The following is a 13,743-nucleotide window of genomic DNA, read 5'->3' as shown; positions in this document are numbered from 1 at the left end:
TCCCGGCCGAGCCAGGTAAGGACCATGCACCGGCGACGAGGGACCCCAACAGGCTGACAGGGGCGACCGGAGCGTAGGCCGGGGCACTGGAGGATGCAGCAGTGGACAGAGGTCTTCCCCTGGGAACCGGTGCAGTGATGTCCGATCACCCAGGGGAAGCGAAGCAGCTAACAGGGGGAGCAACAGCGACGTCTGGCAGCAGCCCAGCGACGTCTGGGTGCTCGGGGAGAGCGGAGCAGGGAACCAGGGGCAGAGCTGTGGCCAGTGTTGCAGACTCCTGGGCTCTAGGTCCAGCACAGGGAGGTCCAGGAAGGCCGGCAGGGTGCCCAGGAGCAAGGGGCGAGGGACCGGACGCAGCGACGCCGGACTGGACCGTAGGGGTGGTGGTCGGGGCTGTGGTGGAGGTATGCTTTTCGCCTCCCCTCTGGGCTCCGGAAGCAGCGGCTCCTCCCCTCTGGGCTCCGGAAGCGGCAGCTCCTCCCCTGTGGGCTCCGGAAGCGGCGGCTCCTCCCCTGTGGGCTCCGGAAGCGGCGGCTCCTCCCCTCTGGGCTCCGGAAGCGGCGGCTCCTCCCCTCTGGGCTCCGGAAGCGGCGGCTCCTCCCCTCTGGGCTCCGGAAGCGGCTCTGGTTCCACTACCAGTGTTTCCTCACCCAGTTCTTGCTCCGTTGCAGACGGTTCTGGTTGTACCGCAGGCCACTCCCATTTTAGCACAGCCCAGTCCGTCTTCTGGATCAGCAGTTCCAACTCTGTCTGTTCTTGTGGGGGGAACCCTCGCTCTCGCCTTCGCCTCTCATTCTCTTCTCGTTGCCTGCGGTTGGCCTCTTCTTGTTCCGCAACCATCTGTTTAAGCACTTTAATCGCATCTAAAAAGTCTTCTGTCTCCATTTTTATTTTCCTCGGGTCAGTAGTGCTGTTTACTTCTGACACCATATGTGAAGGGTTTTAGTCCTTCGGGTTCTTTTCCAGCACTTAAAATGACCCAGCCACACACAAAACTTGATTTTTAACAGCGCTGTTGCGCTAATTTTTTAATAGTCACAAAACCAAAATAAACACAATACAAAACAAACACCTAGCTCTGTACGAGCACTAACTACACCTCAGGAACACCCTGACTGCCAGTGGGACAGCTAGGCTGTTTCCCCACTACACAATAAACACCACACAGGTTTCATACAACGTACTTTTTACCTTACGACTGCTGGGAAGCAGAGTACCTCTTCCTGCCTCCTTCTACTCAGCAGCCTAGAACAGACTGACTGCTCTCTTTAAATACCCTGCACCTGGCTCTAATTTACAATGATCACCAGGTGCAGGGGATAATTAAATAATAAAACAAAACAATTACAACAACCAATGTGCATTTGCACATGTTTTCTGCAGGGAGTATTTTAACCCCCTCCCTGCTGTGTTACAATATATATATATATATATATATATATATATATATATATATATATATATATTAGTACTGTGCAAAAGTTTTAAGCAGGTGTGAAAAAATGCTGTAAAGTAAGAATGCTTTCAAAAATAGACATGTTAATAGTTTATATTTATCAGTTAACAAAATGCAAAGTGAGTGAACAGAAGAAAAATCTACATCAAATCAGTATTTGGTGTGACCACCCTTTGCCTTCAAAACAGCATCAATTCTTCTAGGTACACTTGCACGCAGTTTTTGAAGGAACTTGGCAGGTAGGTTGGCCCAAACATCTTGGACAACTAACCACAGTTATTCTGTGGATTTAGGCAGCCTCAGTTGCTTCTCTCTCTTCATGTAATCCCAGACAGACTCGATGATGTTGAGATCAGGGCTCTGTGGGGGCCATACCATCACTTCCAGGACTCCTTGTTCTTCTTTACTCTGAAGATAGTTCTTAATGACTTTCGCTGTATGTTTGGGGTCGTTGTCATGCTGCAGAATAAATTTGGGGCCAATCAGATGCCTCCCTGATGGTATTGCATGATGGATAAGTATCTGCCTGTACTTCTCAGCACTAAGGAGACCATTAATTCTGACCAAATCCCCAACTCCATTTGCAGAAATGCAGCCCCAAACTTGCAAGGAACCTCCACCATGCTTCACTGTTGCCTGCAGACACTCATTCGTGTACCGCTGTCCAGCCCTTCGGCGAACAAACTGCCTTCTGCTACAGCCAAATATTTCAAATTTTGACTCATCAGTCCAGAGCACCTGCTGCCATTTTTCTGCACCCCAGTTCCTGTGTTTTCATGCATAGTTGAGTCGCTTGGCCTTGTTTCCACATCGGAGGTATGGCTTTTTGGCCGCAAGTCTTCCATGAAGGCCACTTCTGACCAGACTTCTCCGGACAATAGATGGGTGTACCAGGGTCCCACTGTTTTCTGCCAATTCTGAGCTGATGGCACTGCTGGACATCTTCCGATTGCGAAGGGAAGTAAGCATGATGTGTCTTTCATCTGCTGCAGTAAGTTTCCTTGGCCGACCACTGCGTCTACGGTCCTCAACGTTGCCCGTTTCTTTGTGCTTCTTCAAAAGAGCTTGGACAGCACATCTGGAAACCCCTGTCTGCCTTGAAATTTCTGCCTGGGAGAGACCTTGCTGATGCAGTATAACTACTTTGTGTCTTGTTGCTGTGCTCAGTCTTGCCATGGTGTATGACTTTTGACAGTAAACTGTCTTCAGCAATCTCACCTTGTTAGCTGAGTTTGGCTGTTGCTCACCCAGTTTTATTCCTCCTATACAGCTGTTCCTGTTTCAGTTAATGATTGTGTTTCAACCTACATGTTGAATTGATGATCATTAGCACCTGTTTGGTATAATTGTTTAATCATACATGACTATATGCCTACAAAATCCCTGACTTTGTGCAAGTGTACCTAGAAGAATGTATGCTGTTTTGAAGGCAAAGGGTGGTCACACCAAATATGGATTTGATGTAGATTTTTCTTCTGTTCACTCACTTTGCATTTAGTTAATTGATAAATATAATCTATTAACATGTCTATTTTTGAAAGCATTCTTACTTTACAGCATTTTTTCACACCTGCCTAAAACTTTCGCACAGTACTGTATATATATATAAGGTATAGTTCCCTCAGCTCTTAAGGTAGCTGTGATAAAGCTTATTCTTAAGAAGCACAATTTGGACCCTAAAGTCCTCAATAACTATAGGTCAATCTCCAACCTACCATTCTTAGATAAGGTTCCAGAGAAAGTTGTTCCAATTCAATTACAAAAATTTCTAACTCTTAATGGTAAATTCAAGGAGTTTCAGTCTGGTTTTCGGCTGCTGATCTTGAAAGCACTGTGGGACCCACTGTGGGACCCTCTGGCCTTGTTCAAATCTTATATTTCTGATAGGTTTCAGTTCATCTGTTGGGGAGGTAAAATCTGCATTATCGGAAGTTGTCTGTGGTGTTCCACAGGGCTCCATTCTAGGTCCTTTGTTGTTTTCATTATATATGCTACTGTTAGGTCACATTATCTGCAGACACGGAGTGAACTTCCATTGCTATGCTGATGATACCCAGCTATATTTGTCCCTAAAGCCAGGAATTTCTTCTGCCTGGGTGTTATTAGCTACTTGCCTTACAGACATCAAACATTGAATGTCACAGAATTTTCTAATGTTGAGTTCAGATAAAACAGAGGTTATGCTAGTGGGCTCACAGAAACAACTAAAAGGAAATGTGGGACTACATGAGCTTGACCCTTGCAGTCTCTCATCAAAACTTAAACTAGAAATTAAGAGTTTGGGGGTCATCTTTGATCCTGATCTCTCATTTGAGACTCATATTAGGAAGTTACTAAAGTATCTTTTTACCATTTCAGAAATATAGCCAAGCTTAGACCAATTATTTCCGTATCTGATGCAGAGAGACTAATGCATGCCTTTGTTTCATCTAGAATTGATTTTTGTAATGCACTTTTTTTCTGGTGTCCCAAAACATGGGGTATCCTGCTTGCAGCTTGTTCAGAATACCGCCGCTAGAATTTTGACTAAAACCAGGAAAGGTGAACATATTACCCCAGTTTTGGCTTTTTTACACTGGCTCCCTGTGCAGTATAGAATTGATTTTAAGAATTTGCTGTTAGCTTACAAGGTCCTGAATGGATTAACACCTAGTTATTTGCAGGAGTTACTGACCCTGTATCTTCCAAACCGCACTCTGAGATCACAGGATGTGGGGCTGTGGGAGGTAGGCCTTTTTCTTGTAGAGCTCCTAAATTCTGGAATGCTCTGTCTTTGTTTGTTACAGTTTTCAAGTCAAGACTAAAAACAAACTTTTATAAAATAGTGGGTTTTAATGTAACTTTAAAATTGCTGCTTTTGTATTATTATTATGTGTATACTGTTATTTAAATGGTCTGACTGTGGCAGTTGTATGTGTGACATGCTATACAGATATATTGTGGTTTGTTCTTTTTTCATCTATGTATTGCACAGTGCTTTGCAATACTTTTGTATAAAATGTGCTATATAAATGGAATATATATATATATATATATATTGTGAGATGGCAGGGAGGGGGTTAAACCTCTCTGCTGGAAAAACATGTGCGGAAGGCACACTTTTGTTTTGTTTAATTGTTTAATTGTTTTTGTTTAATTGATTTATTGATTGATCATTACCTGCACCTGGCTACTATTGAAAATTGGAGCCAGGTGCAGGGTTTAAAAGGAAAGCAGTCAGTCTGCTCAAGGCGGCTGCTGAAGAGGGCAGAAGCCCGACTGTGCTGGTGTGTGGGTACAGCCGTAATTAAAAGAAAAAGGTAGTGTGAAGCCTTTTTGTGTGTTTTGTTTTGTTTGTACAGGTAAACAGCTTAGCTGTCCTGTTTTAGTTTAGGTTCCTGTTTTGTTTTAGTTAGTGCTCAAAGAAGAGCTAGGTGTTTGTTTTGTGTATTTTTGTTTTTGTGTTTATTAAAAAATTGCGCAACCGCGCATAAAAAAATCCATTTCTGTGTGTTGGGTCAGTGTTTTTAAAGGGGCAACGAACGAAGTGAGTGTGATTCTTTCACAATATATATATATATATAATATATATATCAGATTTAATGTTGTTAGCATTAACATTTAAAAAATATTTATTTTAATGCTATTAAAGAGAGTCCAAGAATACTGTTGCTAATGCTTATAGAAATTAGAAAATGAATGTTACATGTTTGGTTTGACTCCTTTGAGTGAGGAGACTAGTGATGATGTTGTTAGGACTAATAACAGATATGAATATTGATTTTGGTTTGCGCTTCTTTAAAGGGGGTCCAGTCTTGTGGTAATAAGAGGTAAGGGAATGCCGGGTGTATTCTTTGTAATGTTAAGAAGAAATCAACACACAGACGGGCAGACTGTTTCCTGTTATTGCACAGACTTGTTTATTGCGCTCAGCAACATACAGTCCCAAGCCTTCTTACGATACTGACGTTTTTCTAAGAAACGGATACAAAGGTCTCAAAGCTATCGTGGTCACACAGGTGCCTCGGAGTTTCTAGTGCTCACAATACAGTACATCAGCAGACTTGTACATTCGCTTGTGTGTAAATTGATGCTTGAACTGTGTGGATTATTGTAACAGTGTTAAACCTGTAAGACATTTCAAATTCCATGCATGCTGGCTGTACAGTGTGTGTTTAAAACAGCAGAACTAACACCACATTTCCATCTGCACCTTGAATCCAGTGTGTGAAACTCAATCTCATCCCGTTCCCAGTATCAACTGGGGCAGCTTCCACATGCAGTCTACAATCCACTCTGCAGACGGACACATGACACACAAGTCAAACCTGTATGTAGCACGTTGTTGTATAGTTTCTATTTATGAATGAATTCAACAACTTCCAATATTCCCCGGACAGTATAATATAATCACAGTCTACAGATTATTTTCTGCAGTCAGAGATTTAAAGCCCGCCTCTCTCTCTAGCGTCCTTCACATTGGGTGCTCATCAGGTCACTTCCACCATCAATGTGGAGCGATCAAGTTCTGCCAGCCTGCAGTCCTAACTGACACACAGACAGACAGACAGAGTCCAATTGAAATGGATTGAATCTCTGCTGCTTATAGAAACTAAAGAGTTCAATTTCCAACCAGTTTCAAGTCAGTTTCAGTGGCAGATGGAAACGTGTCTTAAACAGGGACTAAAGCAAACCAGGAAAGAGGGCAGGCTCAGCAATGATCACTCCCACTCTCTTACAATTGGCAAAATAAAACAGCAGCTAATTAAAATTTTATTTTGAGATTCTTGAAGAGCGTCTAGATATGGACGTGAAAGATCAGAGTTATCCTAACGACTCCCTGCTGTTTTCACTTTGTATAATTTTCTGTTTCAATCACATCATAGCCTCTATAGAGCTCGCAGAACATGTCTCACCTCCAAGTGTTACCTGCCTCCTGCAACACTCCCCCCTAGTGGATGTATGAAGTACCACATCTGTTCAACATGGTATTTCTTACTGATATATTTCCTACATCCAGTAGTGAGTGTTGCAGGGGGACAGGTTACTGGTGGCACTCTGTTGTACCAGATGAACTTAGAGAGTAGACATGTTTCTGAGATCTTTATAGAGGCCACAGAAGTGCTTTAAAAAGGTACAAGTGAATCTAACGAAGAAGAAGAATACATTAGTTAAGAGAATTACTCTATTTCACTCCTGTACCACGCTGCACTTCACAGTACAGATAGCAACTAATGGCTTAAGATTGGTCAGGTTTGCCGTCATTCTGACGTGTTCTGTTGTTCTAATATTGAGAAGCTGCTCAATGTAACTATCTGTCACCTTGCTTGCACACTTGACATTTTTCCCCCGTAAGCAAATAGAAGCAGCTGGAGTTGAAAGGTCACACAATCACATGATTTCTCAAGACCAGGAAGCAAAACAAAAAAAGGCCAAAATAGGCCTACAAGCAAGGTGCAGTCAATTAGATTGATCAATAGTGAAAAGAAGTCTCAGTGTTTTAGCATGACAGCATAAGAACTTCATGGAGGGGTACAGAATATTTGTAGCTGTAAGTATTTTAATTGCAACGGTTTTAACAATGTAGCAAAGCACATTTTCAGACTAGCCTTGCATTGCATTCCCATGGGGTCCCCTTGCCTTTCTACGCTGTTTGCAATCATTCTGATTTGTTCTTAAGGCAATTCCTCATATATTTGTGTGCTTGTGTATTCTACTTTTTGAAATAGTTTGTGTTAAAGTGCTCTGAGTTCAGAAGCTGCTCTTAAATTCTAGTCTCCAGCCTTAGGCATATGTAACACAAGGCTAGATTAACCAAAGTGTGGTTACAGAATTGCCAGCGTCGTCTAGTGAACAGCCACATCTTTATTGCTGGCAAAATATACATACTGTGTGTCTGTGGGCAGCAACTAGAACTGAAAAGCAGTTTCCGAACTCACCTTAACTATAGCAAAAAAAAGCAACACAATACTTGATTAACTGCAATTAGAACAAACATGATAAAAAGGCAATAGGCTTTAAAAAAAAATGAAAATGCAATTTAAAGCTGCCTACTGCTATTATAACAGACTTACAGTATAGTAAAAATTATGCACAACACACACACACATATATATAGCTATAGAGAGATATCATTGTTCATATAACACAATTCAACAAACATAAAGCTATGTGCTCATCTCTGACTTTCAAATTATTCTAATTTCATTACCATACCTACTAATACAAGCCTAGGGCAGTTACAATGTTAAACATTCTATCAAATACTGGTGAAATTGGAACAAATCTTACTGGTCTTTTACTGGGCACCCAGCACCAAGTCTCCTGAACCAGTACAACCATCTGACAAGCAGCAAACCACCAGCTCTGACCAGTATAAACCAGTGACTTACTGGGATTTCCAAAGTAAGATGATATAATAGTCTAGTAGACCACTTACAATACTAGTTGTGGTCACGCACCTAAACTGTGGTCTTGTATGACAGTGCAAACCATACAGACCTCTATTACGATACATCGTGTAAAGAAAGTGTGTCGGCTAATCGTGTGGCCGCCAGACCCAACGTGAGATTACAAACTGGCTCGGAAGAACAGGAAGAAATAGAGACTGTTTAAAATGCCTGCTAAAGAATGTGTGCAGCTCCGTGGAAATAGGTTAGCTCAGTTTATATGAAGTTATTGCTGCCTCGGGAACCGAGTTTTAATAGATAAGGTAGCTTCAAGTGTCATTTAAAATTACTTTTCACATTTCCTTTAGTTTTTCTTTCATGGTGTTTGCAATTATTCTGAGTGCTTCTGGGCTCTGGTGCTCCAATATTGAAGATTCTCCTTCTCAAACTGCCTGTATCCTGTGTCTGTGCTGCTTTATATGTAACACAGTCTGGATCTGAGGAAGGGTCTGAATAGAAGTAAAAGCCATTGAGTCATCTGCCACTTCAGGCTTCTTTAGTTTTGCTGGCAAAAACAGATTCGATTTCCTAAAACCATTATTATCCATTTGTGCGACAGATTCATCTTTCAACAGCTATTAAAAACCAACTTGTAACATTTATCAAATATAGAAACATGTATCAAATATGTGCAACACTTATTAAATATAGAAACAGTTATTAAATATGTGAAAGATTTCATAAGAATGGGAAAACATTCAAAGCTAATATTGAAAAGGGTTATTCTAGACACCTACTGAACCAAATGAATGCTGGGAATGAGCATGAGCCAATCAGAGAAGGAGGAGGAGTCAGACCAAAGTCCTGCTTAATTGTGTCTTTCTTCCTCCTTAGTTTTTAGTTCTCTCTTTCTCTCACTCTTTTTAAATGCTTTTCGCTTGTTGGCTTTTTAAAACAGAGCCCCTGTTCTCTCCCACAATAGAGGGGTCTGAATTGAAGTTATTTTGCCATGCCCAGTTTAATTGTGATGGTTCTCTACAGGAAGAGAGAGAGGAGCATCTCGGCAGCAGCGCCGCTGACAATCCATTCCGATCCTACCCACCAACGCTGAAAAAAGACACAGAGGGTGGTTTGAAATCACTTTGTAGTGATAGCTAAACAATTCTTGGGTGATAATATATGTTTTGGCTACACACAAAACTGTACTAGTAATATAATAATTTTAGAGGATTGTGCAGTGACTGTGCCCTGTAAAAACGACATTGTAAAACTGCAAACCCTCTTCTACAAAGTCTATCTAAGATAAAAAGACATTTATTAAATACAGAAATACTTACGATACCTGGTGCCTACAGCTCTTCCACACATTGTATTGGTACCACTCTATAACTATATAATAATCTGCTCACTAGTGCTTTTGTTCTGCTCTAAAAGTAGTTAACACAAGCAGCTCTTGTCTTTTTCCATGAGCTATATTTCAAGTTTTGAATGAAACCCATGCAAATATGCTTTTCTTTTTTTTAACTTCCCTAATTTCAGGAAGTTTGTTATGGTTTCACTTCCTAGGTCACCTCAGTGGTTTCTTTGGGGCCACGTTAGTCAATAGGCGAAGCAGCTAGTTGGTTAATGAAAGAAGGCGTTGAAGGGGTGGGTTCATTTCTCCCTCCAGGTGACCAAGGAAGTGCAACACTTCAAACAGAGCTTTCTTTCACCTAGTGTAGTACCAGATCTCTCAGAATGCACTGTTCACATGTCAGACCTGCCATGCATTACACAGAACACAGGTAAGAGGGAGTTTCTTTGTTAGCTTGAGCCACTGAAATGCAAACGTATATGAATAGATTGCTATTTGTGTACAATTAAACTAGACTGAAATAGAAACTACTTCTGAAAGCTGATTGTGGGGAGGTGGGGAAGCAATTTACCATTGCACTCATGCCCATGGGGGAAGCATTATGCCCTGTGCGACCCTTATATTCTTCCCCACCTCACTGTCCCACATCTGGCCTGCAGGAGTCTTTTCAGAAGCCTGGCCAATAATTATCTAACAATAGAGAATAATATAGAATATACACAACAGGTAGGAATATAAACTATGTTAATTCTAGAACAATGTTAACAGGCCATCACTATAAGTTTATATACACACCATACTAGAGTTCTGTTAACTATGTACTTTCAATACCATTTTCAAAGTCCACTGTTTAGATTGCTTGCTTTGCAATTTCACGGCTATGGAAATCAAATTTCTACCAACGCACGGTGCATTTCTATCAGTAAAAATAAGGGAAGGTTTTTATAATGGCTGTATTAAACCGGCATCATTTAGATCCATTGAAGTATGACTCTAAAGCCCCTTTCACACTGGCATGCTCTGCCCAGGTCGTGACCCGCTGTCATGCGGGTAGACTATGCGATTTCACACTGCTTGTGAGGAAGCAGGGTCGACCTGGGTGACAGAAGCAAATGCACAATACGTGTATCAATGCTCCGGAAGCAGCTTGTTCCAGACGCTTCCATCCAAGCTTCTCTGGATTGAATTGTCGGCTCAGATGTTTCTTCATCCCTGCTGTGATCTGGCTCAAGGTGTGTCTCAATCAGCAATAATATGGCTAAACAGAGGAAACAGAAATGTTCCTTGCAGAATTGAAACCTTCACGCAGGCATGGCGGTTATTTTGTCATCTTACGAACGTCCGTTATGCAATTTGTGTCGCTCAACATGGGTCAAAGCGTGTAGACCCACATCCTGAGGTGGGTCGCTGCTGACCTGGGTCAACCTGGGTACGACCGAGGTATGTGGTTTCACACTACGCGGGATTGTGACCCGGGTAGCCAGAACCTGGGTCAGGACCAGGGTAGGAGTGCCAGTGTGAAAGGGGCTCAAGTGTTTTTTTTTTTTTTTTTATGTAAATATTTTAGAAGACTAATTTTAACCCTAAAGCTGCATCCACACTGGACAGAGCGACGTGACGATCACACCAGACGCGACCTGGAAACGATCCAAAAGACTGGAAATACATACATGACCCCGCCCACGCATTCCTATTGGACATGCTAGAGATGGGCGGTCCCACCCTGACCTCCGGCAACTCCGTTGTAAAATAAAGGTTGGACTTGTAAAATCTATAGATCGGAGTTATTGAACATCCCTATATATCCAACAGTTTTATTGCTATCATAATTATTAGTATTTTTTTTGTGGTACCAGTAGTAGTAGTAGTAGTCTGATTTGAAGCCAGGTACATCTGCAGCTGTCAGCAGACCGCTGGACAATAGTAGTATAGTTGAACTGATATTGTCATCAAAATGATTTTATTGTTATACATTTATATACACAACTTACAGCAATCTCAATTGTGTTTCTTTACAAATTTCTTCATTGATCCTTTTTGTTTAACTTTTTAAAAGTATTTTAAAGTGCAACATTATTATTATTATTATTATTATTATTATTATTATTACGTTGTTGTTGTTAAGCACTACATAATCACTGTCTTCATTATTATTATTATTATTATTATTATTATTATTATTATTATTAAAATCTGTGTTATTATTCACAGGTCACCACTTACCTTGTATTATTATTTACTTTTATTTCATTTTTCATTTTAGAACAGTCCGGTGAATTTGACAGAACATGCTTTATAAATATGGCTCATAATAACTTTGAAAACTGTGTATGAGCTTGTTAATGCTGGGATGTCACACAGAAGACAAACGCATTACTGGCTTTGTTTTACAACGTATAGAATAGTAGGACCTCGATAATATTTTCATGTGTTTGGTGAATCTCCACAAAACTTCGCTTTATGTAAGACCTTCTTCTTGTCATGGATTTGTGCCACAGAACAATTTAGAGAACAAAATGCTGTTTATCATAAAAACAAACAAACAAACCAAAAAAAAAAAGGGCCATATCTTAAAAGTGTTATTTTTAAAAGCCAGCAAAAGTGCACATTTTTCATTTAAATGCTGGATATGTAGTCTGCTCTATGCTCTGGTTTAGTTTTGCTTATTAATAAACCTATTTTTATGCAACTTGCATAATTGGAAAGAAAATGTCTCCGTGCTGTTAAATGCACCGCCTGCAAGCCACCCAGGCCTTGTCTTTCGTCTGGATGTCTTTGTAGTCATTCAATTTCCAATCATATAATAATAGATACTGCTGCACCTCATAACTTAACTTTTCGGCGTGACTTGTTTTGAGGCGTGGCGTGTTTTGAGGCGTGTGCTTGACGTGTTTCAAGGGTGATAACCTTGCATCTGATTGGTCAGTTTCATTCCAGTCGCATGTTCTATTTTAGCGACGCGAAACTTTCTCAAAGCGACGGTGCTCGCGTCGCTCGCTGCGGGTGTGGATACTTCCATTTGACTGCAGTGACTTCTGAATTATTCGCTCGTGTCGCTGGCGTTCAGTGTGGATACAGCTTTAGATATTATCTTAAAAGGGTCTGAATCCCATGAACTAATAAATTGTTGTTGTTTAGATTCACTTTGTATTCACTTTCTGTTAAGGTCGTCACATCCTGGTTAGTATTTAAAACTCAGAAGCAACCCTGTGGCCTTCTCTCTGCAGCTGGTACATCCAGTCATATTCTTCCCCCTAGTGGATGTAATAAATATAACAGTAACAATTACTACATAGAAAAAAAAGAGTTGCAGGGGGGACAGGTTAATGGTTACACTCTGGTGTACCATCTGTAGAGAAAAGACTATAGTGAAGCCACAGGAGTGCTTTAAACTTAGTCATCAGGTCTTGATGACCTAAATATATATGCAAAGGTGAATCTAAACAACATACAAAATTAACTGATATTTCATACCGTACAAAGTTTCCATTTTCTATATATATATTTCTGCTACCCGCATTTTATAAAATACCCAAACATTTATACATGAATCTGTAAGCTACAAAAAGTATTAAAAAATAGTACTACAAGCTTTTAAAACGTTTTAACAAGCTCCACACAAATATATATATCACAATAGAATTATTCAAAGTGCAGTGTATTTTAAAGACCTAAACACTGACACCTCTTAAAGGCATGTTTATATCAACGTGACTATCTACTCATCCCCAATGTGAATACAATCACCCAGACAAAGAGACAATACAGAATTTGATTTAGATCATTAAAGTACACAGATCGCTTCACCAAAAACTGTTTTAAAAATGTTTATCTACTATAAATTACTATGATCTTATGATTGAATATTAAGACTCCATGATGTAAGGGGATATATATTTCACACACATTTGTCATAACATGTGCTTCTTTCAAAACTGCACATAGTGACTGGAAGTGCACATGGGTATTAATAGATTCCTCAGCTAGAACCCCTTTAGATTGAAGTCTGAAGCCTGAGCTTGCTGGATCATTCTGTCTTCTGTTCCCCCGCTTTGTGTTGAGTGGGAGTTTAGCCAGCGAGAGCTGGCAGCTTACTCTTCGGTGCCCCCTAGTGGCATGGAGGCAGGCTGACAATGACGTTCAGTTCAATCAGAATGGAACAGAGGAGGAACACGGTGTAGAGAGACAGCGTCCCCAGACCCAATTTTCTGTCCAACTTCCAATTGTTTAGATGCACACTCAACACCTGAGTCAGACAAAACAACAACAACAACATGTACTTAGGAACTTTTGCCATTCAATGACATTTTCTGCTAGATCTTCCGTGATGTCTCATTGAGAAGTCAAAATGTTTGTCCCCACCCCTTCACTGGCTACTTTCCTGTCAGTAACCAATCAGCTGCTTCCCCTGTTGATTGACATGCTTTCAGCCAGTAACATGACTCTGAAGAGACTGTATGACAGGAGAGCTGCATGACATTATTTTTGTTAGCTGTAATCACTGAATCACCAACGAAACTGATTCTGTAGAAAACAAAGGAAGCCATGGGCCACTTTTTAGATGC

General features: G+C 40.8%; 1 protein-coding gene across 1 annotated transcript in view; it reads right to left on the bottom strand.

Annotated features, from left to right (window-relative positions):
* Positions 1–5,329: 5,329 nt before the first annotated feature.
* Positions 5,330–13,743, bottom strand: part of LOC117967739 (sodium/potassium/calcium exchanger 3-like) — a 60,130-nt gene continuing 51,716 nt past the window's right edge. Inside the window, exon 17 of the mRNA XM_059015935.1 lies at positions 5,330–13,424. Coding sequence (XP_058871918.1) covers positions 13,287–13,424 — 138 coding nt within the window. The 3' untranslated portion in view covers positions 5,330–13,286. The remainder of the gene's footprint in view (positions 13,425–13,743) is intronic.

This window comes from Acipenser ruthenus, chromosome 51 (assembly GCF_902713425.1).
Source record: "Acipenser ruthenus chromosome 51, fAciRut3.2 maternal haplotype, whole genome shotgun sequence".
Lineage (NCBI taxonomy): Eukaryota > Metazoa > Chordata > Actinopteri > Acipenseriformes > Acipenseridae > Acipenser > Acipenser ruthenus.
The sequence above is the reverse complement of the archived record's forward strand: the minus strand, read 5'-3'. Positions and strand labels throughout refer to the sequence as shown.